Below are 16,952 nucleotides of genomic sequence, written 5' to 3'. Positions count from 1 at the left end.
GGTATAGGGTGTCATGGATCCACCTTCCTGCCACAAACACTCAACCTACGCCCCCCCCCCAATACTAATCACCCTCACCTGCCTCCAATCACCGTGTCAATCAGCTCCTCTATATAACTCTCCACTCTCCCTTCATTCTTCATCTGGTATCATCGCAGTATGCAGACTCACTTTCCTTCAACATACCTGACTCTTCAGATGCCATTCCAGTGTACAACCTCAATGATTCCTCTCCAGCGTTATTCCGAAGTTTATTCCAGGTCTCCTCTCCTGCGTCTCCATCCCTTAGTGTGATTCTCCAGCCCAAGTAATACTTCAACCTGCAAATACAATAACCACCATCAAGTACTGTTGTCTGTTCCTGAATCGATCTGCTCATTCTTTACTCACCTACTAACTGCTGTCTGTGTTTGTTCCAATAAATACCTGCATTTGGGTTCACCACCTTCTTCAAGTCTGGGTTACTGTCACATAGGGTTTCTGTGGGACTCCAAATAAACACAATAAACGTGCAGGATGTTTTCAGCCAGAGGGTTCCCTATCCATGTAGGTAGCCTTGTTGTTGTAATGAGCCAAAAAAAAAAAAAAAAAAAAAGGAAAGGACCCCTTGAGACTCTCAAGACTTTGTGAGAAGTTTAAAAAATATATATCATTTTGAAATATCTTTCAATCAGTCAATATTTTGACATTTTTATGAAAATTCAAGTCACCTTAAGAAATCTTCTTGATATTCCTGACTGAAAAATTCATTATATTCATTATACATTACTTTTAAATGCTGGTGTCTCTTTTTATTTATTTCAGACATGTCTTATTTTTTTTTGCACCCACTGACCACTTTGCTTTGAATGCAAGTGGCAGAAGATTTAAAACTAATACATTTAATATACAGATTTAATACATTCTTCTCCAATTCAACCAATGCATAACTTCTGCTCATTTTACTATTGAGTTACTAATGATTAATTCAAATCATATTAACTATTAAATCTGGGAATATCTTTCTTGTTTGCTTCAATTTTCTGAAGAGCAGCTTTAAAATTGAGCAGCAATGACTAATAAACTATGAAACCCTAATTAAACTGAGGATGAAATATCCCCTCACCCTCTCATACCGTCATCTGTGTATATGTGTTCATTAACACACATACGCTTCGAGACGACTCAGTCAGCCTGGGTTGTTGTGGTGACAGGACCTCTGCTCTTTCCTGTATAGGCCTGGTTATGGCCCAGGGGAAGAGGTGCAATCACAATCAGGAAAAATGGATCTCTCCTTCCTTCAGTGGCACTCAGGGGACTGTCAACCACTCTGTAGCTTTTAATCTCTCATCTGGAGGCAATTGCTTCCATTTACATAGCCACAACAGGGTTTACTGTAATAAGGAGCACAATTATCCCTGGCTGGCCAATTTCAAAGGAGTTAATGTGGAGATGTTTTTGACCAAAAGAATATTGTTTGTGTGGTCCTCTAGGATTTTATCGCTGGAATCTGAATAATATATTCATCATAACAGTCTTTAAAAAGTCAAATAATTAAGTCAATAACAGATCAGTAGTTCATGTACATTCGAAAATTAATATGAAAATATATTAATGAAAGGCAGAATGGCATTTCTGTATTTGAATGTACACTATACTGTATATTATGCATTATATAATGCAGTAATGTTTGTTTTTTAATCAAACACTATTACGTAAAAAATTATATAAAAGCATAAGTTATGGTAAAGTATTACATACTATTAATATTACTAATAATATATCAGCTGGAGTGTTAGAATAGATCAAACAATATAATATGAATACAAAATACACTTGACTTACCATATAAAAGCTTTTCTTCTTAATCCCACTCTCCCTCTCTTTTAAAATTCTTATTACTTAACCTAAAAAATCGGTTGCAACAGCTGGATAACATCCTCTGTAATACAACAGGCATTGTAATACTTAGCAAAAACACTTTTGCTTGACAGATTTACATCTTCCCAGTGTCTAAAAAGGCACTAATAGACAAGCCTGGCATTTTTTGGGTCACCTCATTTGTGAAAATGCAGAAATTCCAATTATATTTTTTCCAGTGCTGTTTTCACTGAAGTTTGAATTAATGTCAGATCCTCAACCAAGAGCCTGCATGAATCAAAAATCACAGAATTCTCTTCACATGATTATGTATTAAGAAGGACCTTGTGGTTATAACACACCATAGAAATATTCCAGTGATCCACCCTGTCTCAATTAGTTTTGCCAATAAAGGCGTGCTGTCTGGCACCAGTTTTATTTACTTTTTGCCTTAAGTTTTGATGTTGAAGTAAATGTTACCATAGACTACATGTCTGCTTGAAGTCTCCTTTTTTGTGTACAAAGACTCTTCCTGTTGAAGCATGCCAGCCCTCTCCCACACTCTTTCGCCAACTGAAAAAGATAGGACATGAAGATGAATATACAATTTCTGTTTGACTTCAGGTCACTCTGGATAATTATATAAGAAACAGGTCTTTCTTGTAGACTTATATGAGGCATCTGTATATCTTAATAAGAGAAGTTACAGTTGGCAGCGAAAAGTGTATCATGAGTCATGATTAAAGTTACAGTAAAATATGAAATACAGTAGGTCATTGTCTTACTAGTGAAGATTCCCTGATCTGTAAAAAGTGTATAAATTAAAGGTCATCAATGAAAACCAGTCAATATGTATGGATAACGTACAGTTAGGTGGTAGTTTATAACAAACAGTTGTTTATTTGGCGATTATGACCGGCTGACTGACTGTACAGTATGCATGGTAGGCAACATGTATCATAAATAATATGTACTTACATACTAGACTGATGAACTCATTTTTGTCTCAGAAGAATAGCATTTTGGCTGTGTAATCAAAAAAACGATGCAGAAACACCAACGCAGAACTATAAATCCAAGCCAACGCGATGGCCACTATGCATGACGCAGAAGTATAAACCGGCCTTCACTAATAAGTATGTACATCAATGAGCCAAAACAATATGGCCACTCACAGGTGAAGCGAATAACATTGATCATCTCCTAACAAGGCCACATGTCAAGGTCTGGGTAAATTAGATGGTAAGCGAACAATCAGTTCTTGTAGTCAATGGGTTGAATGCAGGAGAAAAGGGAAGGAGTAAAGACCTGAGTGACTTTGACAAGGGCCAAATTGTTATGGCCAGACGACTGGGTCAGAGCATCTCTGAAACGGCAAGACCGGTCAGAGTCCCCATGATGACCCCTGTCCACCGTCGAAAGCACCTACAATAGGCACGCAAGCATCGGAACTGGACCTTGGAGCAGTGGAAGAAGGTCGCCAGAGTTCCGTTTTCTTTTACATCACGTGGATGGCCATGTACATGTACGGCGTTTACCTGGGGAAGTGATGGCACCAGGATGCACTGTGGGAAGAGGACAAGCCGGTGGAGGGAGTGTGATTCTCTAGGCAATGTTCTGCTGGGAAACCCTGGGTCTGGCCATTCACGTGGACATCAATTTGAAATGTGCCACCTACCTAAACATCATTTCAGAGCAGGTACACCCCTTCATGGCAACGGTATTCCCTGATGACAGTGGCTTCTTTCAGCAGGATAATTCACCCTGCCACACTTCACAGATTGTTCAGGAATGTTTGAGGAACATTATGAGCATCCGTGGGTTGTGACAATTGAAAATCTGTGGGATGTGATGGACCAAAAAAATGTGCTGGTTTTGGCGGCATGCGGAGGGCCAACAGCACAGCATATTAGGCAGGTGGTCATAATGTTTTGTTGTTTTGTATATATACATCAGTGTATATTGCTTTTGCAAATAACGTATAATTGTATAATAACTGAATGTTGTTGGTTCTGAAAATATGAATTTAGCTTAATGTAGCTATTTCTTTGTGATTTTTTATTTTATTTTATGTGACTCAGCCATCCCTCACTCATACCATACATAACAGAGAAAATACTCTGACTAGCTCTACTGTGACTTTACTTATTTATTCGTTTTGTGGGAAATCATGAAAGCGTTCACAACATCAGTAACAGGAGAGCATCAGACCATCTACTATTTCAGTATAATCCACATCACTGGAGCCAGCACATTTTTCCAAACGGTCTCTCATACTTCCCTTTTGCATTTGTAATGCCAACGGTTTCCACCATAATCCACATTTTTATGAGGAGCCAAAAGTCTGCAAAAATGTTTTGTTTCCATATTGTTTGCTTTCCTATTGCTCTCGTAACTTCCTGCCTCACATCCTCCAGATCGTGTGATTGGAGGACATTAACCTGATGTCTCTGATTGTAGGAGACTAGTACAGATGGATGGATGGATGGATGGATGGATAGATGGATTGTCGTAGACAAAGCATCTAAATATTCACATGACATTTATCAAAGCCACGGTATAGTATTGTACAGTACAGTGCAATACAAATATACAGTGCAATATAAAATGTATGTGCATGTAACCCCCCCCCCCCCCCAAAAAAAAACCCATGTAAATTCATATTTACTTATACATGCTACCTACAGACCCATGTGTTCAATAAGCAAAATCACTATTTTTACATTTTTCATATTTATTCTACTACCTTTTTAAACCCACACACATTTGAACATAATTTCCTTTACACATTCCTGTATAACAACTGTATGTACATATACTATTCATCTTATCCTGTAATTCTGTGTCTAGCTGCTGTATGTCTGTATGTACTGGAAGCTTCTGTTCAGAGGCCAAATTCATTATGAAAATTCAAGTGTGAGCACATTTAGGCAATAACAATGCAAAATGTGATGGTATCAGATGGTAATAACATGGTACTTTGATATACAACTAACATATTTATGTACCATTTTGTATTTACAAGGTGCTTCAAGGTAATTCAAAGAATACCATGATACTACCATGGTACTTTGCTATGTGATTACCATATTCATGCACTATTGTATTTACATGGTGCTCCCAGGTAATGGTACATGTCCAAAAAACATGGTAATGTCATGGTACATTTTGTATGTGTTTTCATGTAGGCTATTAAGTGTTTTGATACTTTTTTAGTTGGAAAATATCTTTACCTGCAGTAGTTGTTCACAATCTGCACAGGTGTTGAACTTAATATCACATGTGACCAATTCATTGTAAGAATCGAGTGATTAATTTGTGAATCAGACATTTTTAGTTCTGATTAAAAACTGGCGACAGTAAATATCGACGCCCGTGATCCAGTTCACCAGACGCCTGCCCCGGTTCAGTAGCATCCTCTCCACTACGGTGCAGGGCGAGGGTGTCTCCATCCTCCGGGCGAAGGTTGCCAGCCTTCTGGCGAAGGGAGCAATAGAGCCCATCCCCGTAGCCGAGTCGCGCAAGTGCTTCTACAGCCCTTATGTTATCGTGCCCAAGAAAGGGGGAGGGTCGTGCCCAATCTTGGACCTGCGTGCCCAGAAAAAGGCCTTACACAGGCTTCCGTTCAGGATGTTAACACAGAAGTGCATCCTGGCGTCAGTATGACATCAGCAGACGTTGAAGTTGCTGCGAGCCACTCACCTTCCGGGCGTCCTCAACTGTGCAGCGGACGTGCTCTCACAGCAGGTAATCCTGTGGGGAGTGGGAACTCCACCCCCACGTTGTCCAGCTGATTTGGGAGAGATTCGGGAGGCGCAGGTAGACCTGTTCGCCTCCAAAAAGTTCTCTCACTGCCCCCTGTTGGAGACGCTCAGTCACCATTTCTTGAGAATTTTCTTCCTTTTGCTTCGTCATCGATATACACTTACAGCAGATGGAACTTCTCAGGAGACGTGGACAGGACGACTTGTTGCCTGTGCTCAGCGCCTGCACTGAGAGGCTTTCCGCTCCCCTTTGTTTTCCGGTTCTCCACATCAGTGTTGAAGACGCTCTTGTGAACAGGTTCTAATCTTCAGAGAATGAGGTTCTATGCTTCAGATGCTCATCATTGGTCAACGCGGCGCTTCAGCAAAGACTCCTACCTGCTTCCCACAGCGCTCTGGCTGGAGTTACTGTGTCCTTTTTATATATACAATATTAACTAAAAGATCCGCTTGCACAATACGCGTCTTTTTAAAGATGTCGTTCTGCAAGTGTTTCCTATGCGAGTGGCACATCGCACCGCCTGATGAGCACGAGAGCTGTGTTCTCTGCCTGGGTCACACCCATGCACAAGCAGCTCTCATGGAGACAGACTGCCCTCACTGTGAGGGCATGAATCTCCAGACATTGCGCTCTAGGATCGACCTCGTTCTGAAGGAAGATCCAGCCTCGTGCCCTCCCACCTGCCTCTTCTGTGTTAAGTCCCAATGGACCACATGAAGAGGCATGGCGAGGCAATGAAGTTGAGCTGGAAGAATTAGGGGAGGATCTCATGCCGGCGCAAGCCCTGCGAGCCCCATGAACTTCCGATCTAACGTCCTCCCTGTGCAATATGCATGTGATGAGCACCGGCCCTCTATTGGAGTTCACAGCCTCATTATGTTTGGCGGCTCTGATGATGGGGATGATGCTGTGTCACTTGCAGCTTCAGATGAGTGGTTCACAGAGGATGTTGCTGCTCTTCCCCCAGCGAGGGTTAAGAATGTGCACACACCACAGACAAGGAGCTTCTTCGCATCCTCGTGAGGGCGGTTGAAGAGCTCTGTCTTGAGTGGTCCCCTCCAGAAGATCCAGAAAATTCTCGCCTTAAACAAATGGATGAGCAAGGCTGCAATACAAAGCTGTTCAAAAAGCTCTGCACTGCTACAGATTTGCCGCTGCGAGCCACAAAAGATAGTGCTCAGGTCATCAGCAAAGCGATGAGCAACCTGGTAGTTCTGGATCAGTATATTTGGCTAACTCTCACGGAGATGCGTGCCGCAGAGAGAGCCGCCCTCCTCGACACACCGGTGTCGCCCAATGGTCTCTTTGGCAACACTGTAGAAGGATTTTCAGAGTGGTTCATCGTGGCGCAAAAGCAGTCTCAAGTGATGAAACACTTTCTGCCAAAGAAAAGTAGCACTTCCCCTTTCCCGGCATGATCTCGATCTAATTCAGGTCAGTGCCCGGCAAAGAATCCATCTTTTGCTACCACAGTGCAGCCGAAAGATACTACTGAGCTGTCAGTGAAGCCATGCAAACCATGGCCCAAGTGTAAGTACCCGCCATCTCAGCGCAAAAAACACGCTGACGGAAAAGCTCTGGCCAGGCAACAGAAACATTCCTTACATGCCCAGCCCCGTGAAGAGGAGCCCAAAGCTCGCCGTTATTCACGGCCCAGAGCTGAAGAAGGCTCGATTAGAGGCACACAGTGTTTCTTCCCTCTTCCCCAATACTGTTCATCGTGAATGGGACATTGTTTAAAATTTTGCTTCTGTGTGTATTACTCAAACAGAGATTGTTCTCAAAAAAGAGAAAAAAGTGGCCATTGTAAAACCCCGGGACGTTCACACATTCTCAGAAAAAGGGCCATTTCCTCTTCACGTATCATGCACCCCACACATTATGCTCAACCGATTCCCTATGGCAAGCGGCGTTTATCTTCTATAGCGAGCGAATCAATAAACCCGCTGTCCTGCTGTGTGAATGCGTGGTGAGCCCTCATGGGCGTGTCAGACTGGGTGTTAAAAACGATGGAGCACGGTTATACGATTCAGTTTGAACGCCGGCCACCTCGCTTCACTGGCGTTTTGCAATCTGCTGTCCGACCACAGGAACTGTGCACAGAGATTCACAGTCTCCTTGCAAAAAACACGATAGAGACTTTCCCAGACTGCGATACACACAGCAGGATTTACAGCTGTTATTTTCTCATTCCGAAGAAGGACGGCAGGCTTCGGCCCATTCTAGATCTGAGATGCTTGAATCGCACACTCGCGAAGCGCGCATTCAAAATATTGACTCAGAAACAGATCGTATCACACATCCATCCTCAGGACTGGTTTGTGTCAATAGATCTGAAGGACGCGTACTTTCATGTATCAATTGCACCACGTCACAGGCAGTTTTTGAGATTCGCATTCGAGAGAACAGCAATTCAGAGTCCTTCCTTTCGGTCTGTCTCTGGCTCCCCGCACATTCACCAAATGTGTCGATGCGGTGCTCGCCCCATTGAAAATGAATGGTGTGCGTGTTTTGAATTACCTCGACGATTGGTTATTACTAGCCCAATCAGGGGAACTACTGAGCAAACACAGAGACTTGCTGCTTTGCCATCTGGAAAATCTGGGTCTCAATGTCAACTGGGCGAAAAGCACACTTTTCACCAGCCAGCAAATCTCCTTTTTGGAGTTCGTCTCGACCCAGCGAGCACGCGCACGCACCTCACGAACGAGTGTGTACAGACCATTATTCGGTGTCTGTCTCAGTTCAAACTGGGGAAAACATTACCACTGAAGCCATTTCAGAGAATGGCGGGTTTTATGCCATCATACCGTTAGGTCTGTTACACATGAGACCTCTCCAGTACTGGCTCAAGTGACACATTGCGCCTGGAGCCTTGGGCGCACGCGCATCACGGTGACCCACTGCTATCTGGCTGCTCTAGCACCATAGACAGCGCCGGCCTTCTACCAACAGGGTGTTATGCTGGGTCAAATTTTCAGAAGAAAAGTGGTGACCACAGATGCATCCAACATAGGTTGGGGTTCGATGGACGCCTGACTTTCGGCACCTGGACAAATGTGAAACGGGAGTGGCACATCAACCGCCTAGAGCTACTGGCTATCTTTCTAGCTTTTCATTCCAGCATCGTAATTCACCACATCCTGATTCGTTCGGAAAACACAACAGTAGTGGCGTACATAAATCTCCTCCGATCACCACAATTAATGAGCATGACACAATGCCTCCTCCAGTGGAGTGGGCATCATCTCCTCTCATTGTGTGAAACACGTCCTGGGCCGTCTGAATTTCGGAGCAGATCTGTTGTCACGCCAGGGAGCATTACCAGAGAAATGGAGACTTCATCCACAGACAGTGATGAGGATTTGGGAAATATTCGGCAAAGCGGAAGTCGGCCAATTCGCCTCTGTGGAGAACGTCCACTGTCCCCTTTGGTACTCCCATGTCCCAAGCCCCGCTGGGCTGGTTCACAAATGGCCGGCGCAATTATGCGTTTCCCCCGGTGCGCTTCCTTCATTCTGTCATCAGCAAAGTCCGAGTGGACATGGAAACAGTTCTGTTAATTGCGCCGAAATGGCCCAATCAGTCCTGGTTTCCAGAGATGATAGAAATACTGGACGGTCCTCTGTGGGAAATACCGCTGAGGAGAGACCTTCTCTCTCAAGCACAAGGCATGATTTGGCGTCCCCAGCCAGAGCTGTGGAGCCTACACGTGGCCTCTGAACGGAAAACAGCGGACGAGCCTGAATTGGCTCAGTCGGTGATGAACACCATTTTACAGGCTAGAGCGCTGTCCATGAGATGCCTCTATGCACTTAAATGGCGTGTTTGCAAATTGGTGCTCTTCACGTGGTAAAGACCCGGTGAATTGCCCCATAGCTGAGATTTTGACATTCCTTCAAGAGCGGCTGGACGCTGGTCTTACCCCATCAACGCTCAAGGTTTATGTATCGACTATCTCAGCATATCATGCCCTGGAGGCTGGCTTGTCGATAGGCAAACATAAACTAGTCATAAAGTTCCTTAGTGAGGTGTCTGAACCCCACTCGCCCTGCTATGGTGCCGACTTGTGACATATATTTGGTGCTGAAAGCAGTCACAAACTCCCTGTTTGAGACATTGGAATCTGTTGAGCTGTGGGTGCTTTCCTTAAAGACCGCACTCCTATTGGCTTTGGCCTCATTTAAATGGGTGGGTGAATTACAGGCGCTGTCGACTGACAGCTCATGCCTGGAGTTTGGCCTAGATCTGTCAAAAGCTGCTATTAAACCTAATAAAGGCTACGTGCCTAAGGTTTTATCAATGCCCTTCAGGGCTCAGGTGGTTCATTTGCAAGCCTTCTTTCCCCCACCATTTAATTCAGATGAAGAGCAATCTATGCATATGTTATGACCGGTGAGGGCATTGCATACATATGTTGAGCACACCGTCAGTTTAGGCTGTCAGATCAGCTCTTTATTTGTTATGGAGGATGCACAAAAGGCGTGTCCGTCTCCAAACAAAGGCTCTCCCACTGGATCGTTGATGCAATCGCCCTCACTTATGAATAACAGGGCACGAATTGCCCTATTGGTGTCAAAGTGCAGACACCAGAGGCATGGCCTCTTCATGGGTGTGGACAAATGGTGTGTCCTTACAGGACATATGTTTGGCAGCAGGATGGTCTTCACAAAACACATTCGCAAGATTTTATATCCTGGACGTGGTGTCCATCTCCTCACAAGTTCTCTCTGTATAGAGTGCTTCTTGCATTCAAGCGGGTGAGCCCAAGCCCTTATTACGGGTGAGCTAATGACTATAATCAACACAACCACCTAATTATATGCTGTTGAACTGCCCCTATAAAAGTCATAAGTACTCCCTTAAAATATAATACCTACTTTTCCAACCATGTTGTGAGATGGTTAATAAACCATACTGTGTATATCTATATGGTTCAGATAGATCCCAGACTACATTAATTTCCATCTGGTGTCCGCTATGTGGGACTATTCATATACACTTTAATATGACTTATAAGTCATTGGCCTGTGGCCTGTGACTCCTTATGAATATCTCTGTTTAATGTTATAACTCTGGGAGTGTAATGTCGCGTAGTGCGGCATGATGGGATATCGTTCCCTATATTACTTACAGCAATGTAGAGTGAACTGAATCGATAGGGAGCTGTAACAATTTGTGGAAAAGAGGAAGCTGGGGCCGGCTTGACAAAACACATAGACATTTATTGTTGCACTTTTCAATCGCACACAATAAGTCTGCTTTTCAGTAGTACACAAAAAGTTTGCTTTTCAGCAACACCACACTGACACACAGACACACACAGACAGCTTTGTGCATCTCTCTCTTCCATCTGCCGCTGTCTCCTCTACTTAAATACTCCTGTTGCCCCTCACTGGAACGCTAGACCAGTGTGGCACACAGGTGGACCTCATTCACCACTTATCTTCCCGGCCTCGCTCTGCCCAGACGCCACTCGGCCCCGCCCTGCTTGCCACATATTCCCATCGGCAAACTCAGGTCGGGGAATTCTCCAGCCTGTGACAAACTCCCACCCCCCTCCCATTTCTAGAGAGGGAGCGGTTGATGCACCAGAATGGTCTCCGGGTCCGACCCGCACATGCCTGGGAGTGGGAACAGGATGTGGGAGAGGAGAGGGGGAGGGGGAGAATAGAGAGAGAGATGAGAAAGCAGAGAAAGGAGAGAGAGAGGAGAGAGAGAGAGAGACATGCTCACCGGGCCCGGACATGCCGTTGACTGGCCCTCAGCTCATTGTACCGCTTTTGTCCACAATGCCAGATGATGGCACTGGACCCCTCAGCTGTCCCTTTTGGTTGCCGGTTGACCCAGAGCTCTAGCGGCACCAGATCGAGCACTCCCTCAGCGTCGCAATCCTCAGCCAGCGGCGAGGACTCCTTGACTGTGCATCCTTCCTCCTACCTGGGTTTTGGCACCAGAGTAACAATTTGTGGATAGGAGGAAGCTGGGGCTGGCTTGACAAAACACATAGACATTTATTGTTGCACTTTTCAGTCGCACACAATAAGGCCACTTTTCAGCAGTACACAGAAGGTTTGCTTTTCAGCAACACCACACTGACACACAGACACACACAGACAGCTTCGTGCGTCTCTCTCTCTCCCATCTGCCGCTGTCTCCTCTCCTTAAATACTCCCGCCGCCCCTCTCTGGAATGCGAGATGGGTGTGGCACACAGGTGGACCTCATTCACCACTTATCTTCCCGGGCTCACTCTACCCAGACGCCGCTCGGGCCCTCCCTGCTCGCCACAGGAACATCTCCAGTTACACATGCAACCTTGGTTCCCTGAGATGAAGGGAACGAGATATTGCCAAAGCTTGGCCGCACTACTACTTCAGAGTTTCATATTACGAGTGACTCACTCTTGTCCCTCAGTCAGAAAATTCTGAAGAAATGGTGACTGAGCACCCGCTTATATAGGGCAACTGTGCGCCTGTAGGGGCGGGGCTCAGACACCATTGTCAATCAGAGGATTTGGTGCGATTGTATAAGGGTTTCAACAAGGTCGACTAAGAAGGACTTCCCCATAGTGCTTATGGCAATGTCTCGGTACCTTCATCTCAGGGAAAACGTTTTTTGTCTGATTATGACAGACACACAGTCACGCAACTGCAAGGTATCTCATACTAAATTATTTTCAGCTTTGATAAAAATATGTTAAAAAATCATCCCCTTCGCAGCATCGCTGTGTGGGTGTGTCTATAAAAATGAGAGCTGTCAAACAATTCGAAATGTAATCTAATTAGTTACATATTATGCAGACTAATTCATACAATTAATTGCACATCAATATTTGCCGAAATAAGCCACAAAAAAGATAATTCAATAAATAATATTTAAAATAATTAAAAATATAACACATATAAAAATAACATTGTAGTAGATGGGTAAATAATGAATTAGACAATACAAAAATTGGCTTTATAAGTCAATATATTGTTTGGTTTATTTCCATCATTCACCATAAGCCTATTATTGGCCTACAGTCTACAGCAATCCATTTTGCAAATGAGTACTGTCTGTACTTATGCATCAGGCAGGGACACCTTTTGAGCATCTCACTGTGGTTGTGTCATGTTTCTAGTCATAAATGGTCCATTTTAAGGGTGCTGTGTCATGTTAAAAGTAGTTTTGAACTTTAAAAAACTTGTTTCGAGACCCCTGTACACTCTTTTTGAACAGTTGTTGGTTTGTTGCCTGTTTGTTCTGCTTCACATTGCCTGTAGAGCTGAAGCTACACTGACTGCCCCTTGCTGATTGCGACTTGCAAAAACATGAAGGTGGTACTTTAAGCTTGAATTGCTCTATTGGTAGGACAATTACTTATTATGGAATTTCCGTATGGTCAAGAGGTATTATTAATTGCGTACATTTTGTTTTTCTGCATTATTTTTTATATAATGAAGCTATTTGTGTGCAGTGTATTTGTGAGTGTTAAAAGAAAAGCTGAGTGTTTCAAATCAATGATTTATGAGGTTCCATTTCTGTTAGGAAGCTGCCTTAAAACTTTATACATTCTGTACACAAGTATAGGAACGCAAACGCTTCTAGAAACGCTAGCTTGATTTCATGCATTGCTGTGATCTGAAATGCTTTCTGTCATTTATAATGCAACACAAGCATGCGTTGCATTCTGAACATTGCTGCAAGGAGTGTTGTAGTGGTCAATAATAAAAACATTTACGTAAACCTCTAGGTTCTATCTTAAGAGCATTTTTCCTTTATGGTCAGTTTTCTCTTTAAGGTCAACTAATAGCAGAGCAACAGTTTGAAGAGGATCTTGGTAAGCAAGTAGGTTAATTAGATGGTCAACGTGTTTTTAGCTAGCTACCTAAATTTTAACACATCTAGTTTGACACAGACATTTGTAACTCTTTCGCCCCCTTGAGTTTTGAAGTTGTAATCGCCACTCTAAATCAAGAAAGCACAGCAAGGATGTACAACAGGACTGCAAACTAGCAATGCATTGGCCATGCATTTGTGTATGCATTACTGGCTTTAGAAGGTAGCTGTCTATGTATTAAGACAGCACGGCAGCTAACAACAGTAGGTTTTTGGAACAGAGCCAAGCTATATCATTGCCTTCTGTACTCAAAGAAGCAGGTCATTTATTCTTCTTAAGGAGTGCATACAGTATGAGAAGGGGACAACAGGAAGGTGAATGTTGTGCACTCTCAATCATGTTTTACACTATGGGGTTAGTGGCAATACTTTCTCTTTCCTGTAAATGTCTCTTGTGTATTTTCCCTCTATTGAGAAATTCAAAATTCAAGCACAGTGACCAGATTGACCCTGCATGATTTCTCTTTCACTTTCACAATGAATAAACTTATTTCGCCTCTGGTGGCTGATAGTTTGACCTACCAGGCCTTTCTACTGGGTGAATTGAGATGAATGGAGAATAACGTTACTCAACGTTACTCAACCAGTGGCGTAAGTTGGGGTCGGACTATCCGACGGTTTGTACAACAGCAGACGAAGGGTGTATTTGGAAATCTATTTTGAAAATATTGTTTATTTTTGCAGTTCTGTTCGGTTGCGCTTGTGTTGCAGAAATGACATAGGCCTACCTCAGCTTTAACGGAGAAGTTCACTCAAAAATGAAAATTCTGTCATAATTTACTCGACATTAAGCTTTTCGGCTCATCGGCCACTGTGTATAGTGGTGTTCCAAAGTAACTAGCCACTCAGCATTTTCACTAGCCAAAACCCCCCACCCCACAAAAACTGATAAATGTAACTGGAGACTGTTACTGCATACATTTGAAACAACCCGACCTCACGAAAAGTCATACATAATTTACGAGTTGGCTATTTCATATGGTCACACATGATGCTGTTCGCATAAACTCGTACGACTTCACGTGCAAATTCCCGGATGTCTAATCCGGAAGTAAGCGCGAGTTCTGCGCACGAGGTGTTAAGGACATACTTATTAGTATTATGCCCTAACCCAAACCCAAAATGAGATTTAGTGGCTGCCCCCCTTTTGTGCACACCAATGATGAGTTTAACAGGACACAGGCCTAATGATTTAAGTCACCTTATAGAGTATCTGAATGCAAACATGGCCAGTTGAGAACAGGAGGAAAACTCTGTCAATAATTTGTCGATCATTTTTGGTCTCCGCCGCGATATCAAGTAAAGCCCGACTGACTGCAAATTCCACTTATAAAGCGCTGAACGTGAGATGAATATACTTAAAATTTGCTTCGGTTGCCTTACATTCACAGAATTTTCAATGAATAAAAATCCTGAAAACGTCACCTGCAAAAGTGGCTAGTAAGAGTGACGGAAATACCCGCCACTGCCGATTCTTTCACACATTTGCCAGGTGGGCGGTTGTTAATATAATGCTCTGCCCTCATGTCATCCCAAACCTGCATGACTTTCTTTCTTCCATGAAACAGAAGAGGAATTTTATAAACTGCTGATCACTTTTTCCCATGCCATTACAACGAATAGGGACTGAAGGTTTTACTCTTGAAGAAGGATACAAAAGCAACATGAAAGGATCATAAAAGTTGTCCATGTAATTAAAGTGCTATATTTCAAGTCTTCTGAAGCCACACAGTAGCTATTAGTGAGAAACACCAAAACTTAAAGCTTCAGTCCCAATTTATTGGAAATGCATGGAGAATATACAGTATTTTCTCAGGACTGGGATGGTGAGATTACTGGCTCTATCTCCCTTCCCAAAGTATAAAATGCAATTTCCCTCAAGGCGCGGATTTGAAACCACAGTTTGTTAAATTGTTCTGGTCAAGACAAAAAGTCATGCTGTTTATCATACAGTAAGTTCAATGAAAAATAATCACAGAGGGAGAGGAACCAATAAGAAAATAAATAGCTGAATCTTATACTACAGGAAACAGATTTTGAACTTAAACAAACAGGAATATGATACGGCTAAGCTTCTTGTCCTGGCACAGGTTACAGAGACTTTCACTGGGGTAAATGTCCTGTAAAAAACCTATTACACCACAAAAGAGGACACATGCATTAGCATCTCTTTCCACCGGTGATTGCTGTTGTGTTCAGACGTCCGGTCATGGTGGCACTTAAAGGGATAGTTCACCCAAAAATGAAAATTATCATCAAATTATCATGCCATCTCAGATGTGACTTTCATTCTTCTGCAGAACACAAACGAAGATTTTTAGAAGAATATCTCAGCTCTGTAGGTTAATACAATGTAAGTAAATGTTGGCCAGAACTTTGAAGCTCCAAAAAGCATATAAAGGCAGCATAAAAGTAATCTAGTGATTAAATCCATATCTTCAGATACGATATGATAGGTGTGGGTAAGAAACAGATCAATATTTAAGTCAATTTTTTACTATAAATCTCCTCCCTGCCCAGTAGGTGGCAATATGCACAAAGAATGTGAATCGCCAAAAACAAAAGAAGAATGTGGATGTGAAAGTGAAAGTGGAGATTGATAGTAAAAAAGGACTTAAATATTGATTTGTTTCTCACCCACACTTATCATATCACTTCTGAAGATGTGGATTAAACCACTGGAGTCATATGGATTACTTTTATGCTGCCTTTATGTGCTTTTTAGATCTTCAAAGTTCTGACCACCATTCACTTGCATTGTATGAACCTACAGATCTGAGATATTTTTCTAAAAATCTTCGTCTGTGTTCTGTGCCCTTCAAATCTCACATTTAACTGTAGTTTAAGCAGTTTATGCTCCCCAGAGATCTGAACCATGCGTAATCTGTCTACATTGGCATACAGTACATTCTAACCACAATTATTACTTCTTTTATTATTAAATTAGGTCCAGTTTGTCTACATCACTATCTTTAAGTGGAAGAAGTATTCATATTCTCATGTCCTCAAGTAACACAACCCTTCAGTTGTCATATGTGCTTAAAGTACATGTGCATCTAGAATTTCTGGCTTATTAGTTGCTTTTATCAGCACTAACTTGCACATTTAGTTTTGGATGGTATATTGTCCTCTGTACACCAGCTTTTTATGCACAAATATTATATTATATTGTTCTGTCATCAATACAAAACTGATACAAGAATAAATTTACATTCACAGAATTTACTTATGCATATGGTTGTTTTTGCTATGCAAATCTTCCAAGCATTATGACTGTATCTTTATTCTCAAATCTTTCTCATGAGTTCACATTATAACCTCTCTGTTTTTACACTTTTTTTCTTGCAGAGTTCTCCCTTAGTAAGTGTAAACAGCACAGCTAAAGGTAAGAGCATACAGAAAATTTAACAAGTCATATAATCTCATATGCATCAATACATTTGGTTCTTTTTCTCGTCACCAGTT

General features: G+C 42.6%; 1 protein-coding gene across 2 annotated transcripts in view; it reads left to right on the top strand.

The window, feature by feature from the left end:
• The window catches only part of LOC127454886 (vascular endothelial growth factor A-like), a 50,375-nt gene that overhangs the window by 24,738 nt on the left and 8,685 nt on the right, over nt 1-16,952 (top strand). For both annotated transcript variants that reach the window (XM_051722381.1, XM_051722382.1), the window contains one exon: nt 16,836-16,872. In XM_051722381.1, the coding sequence (XP_051578341.1) occupies nt 16,836-16,872 (37 nt within the window). The remainder of the gene's footprint in view (nt 1-16,835; nt 16,873-16,952) is intronic.

The sequence above is a fragment of the Myxocyprinus asiaticus genome, chromosome 17 (assembly GCF_019703515.2).
Source record: "Myxocyprinus asiaticus isolate MX2 ecotype Aquarium Trade chromosome 17, UBuf_Myxa_2, whole genome shotgun sequence".
In the NCBI taxonomy this organism is placed as follows: Eukaryota; Metazoa; Chordata; class Actinopteri; order Cypriniformes; family Catostomidae; genus Myxocyprinus; species Myxocyprinus asiaticus.
This window is presented reverse-complemented; position numbering and strand designations above follow the sequence as displayed.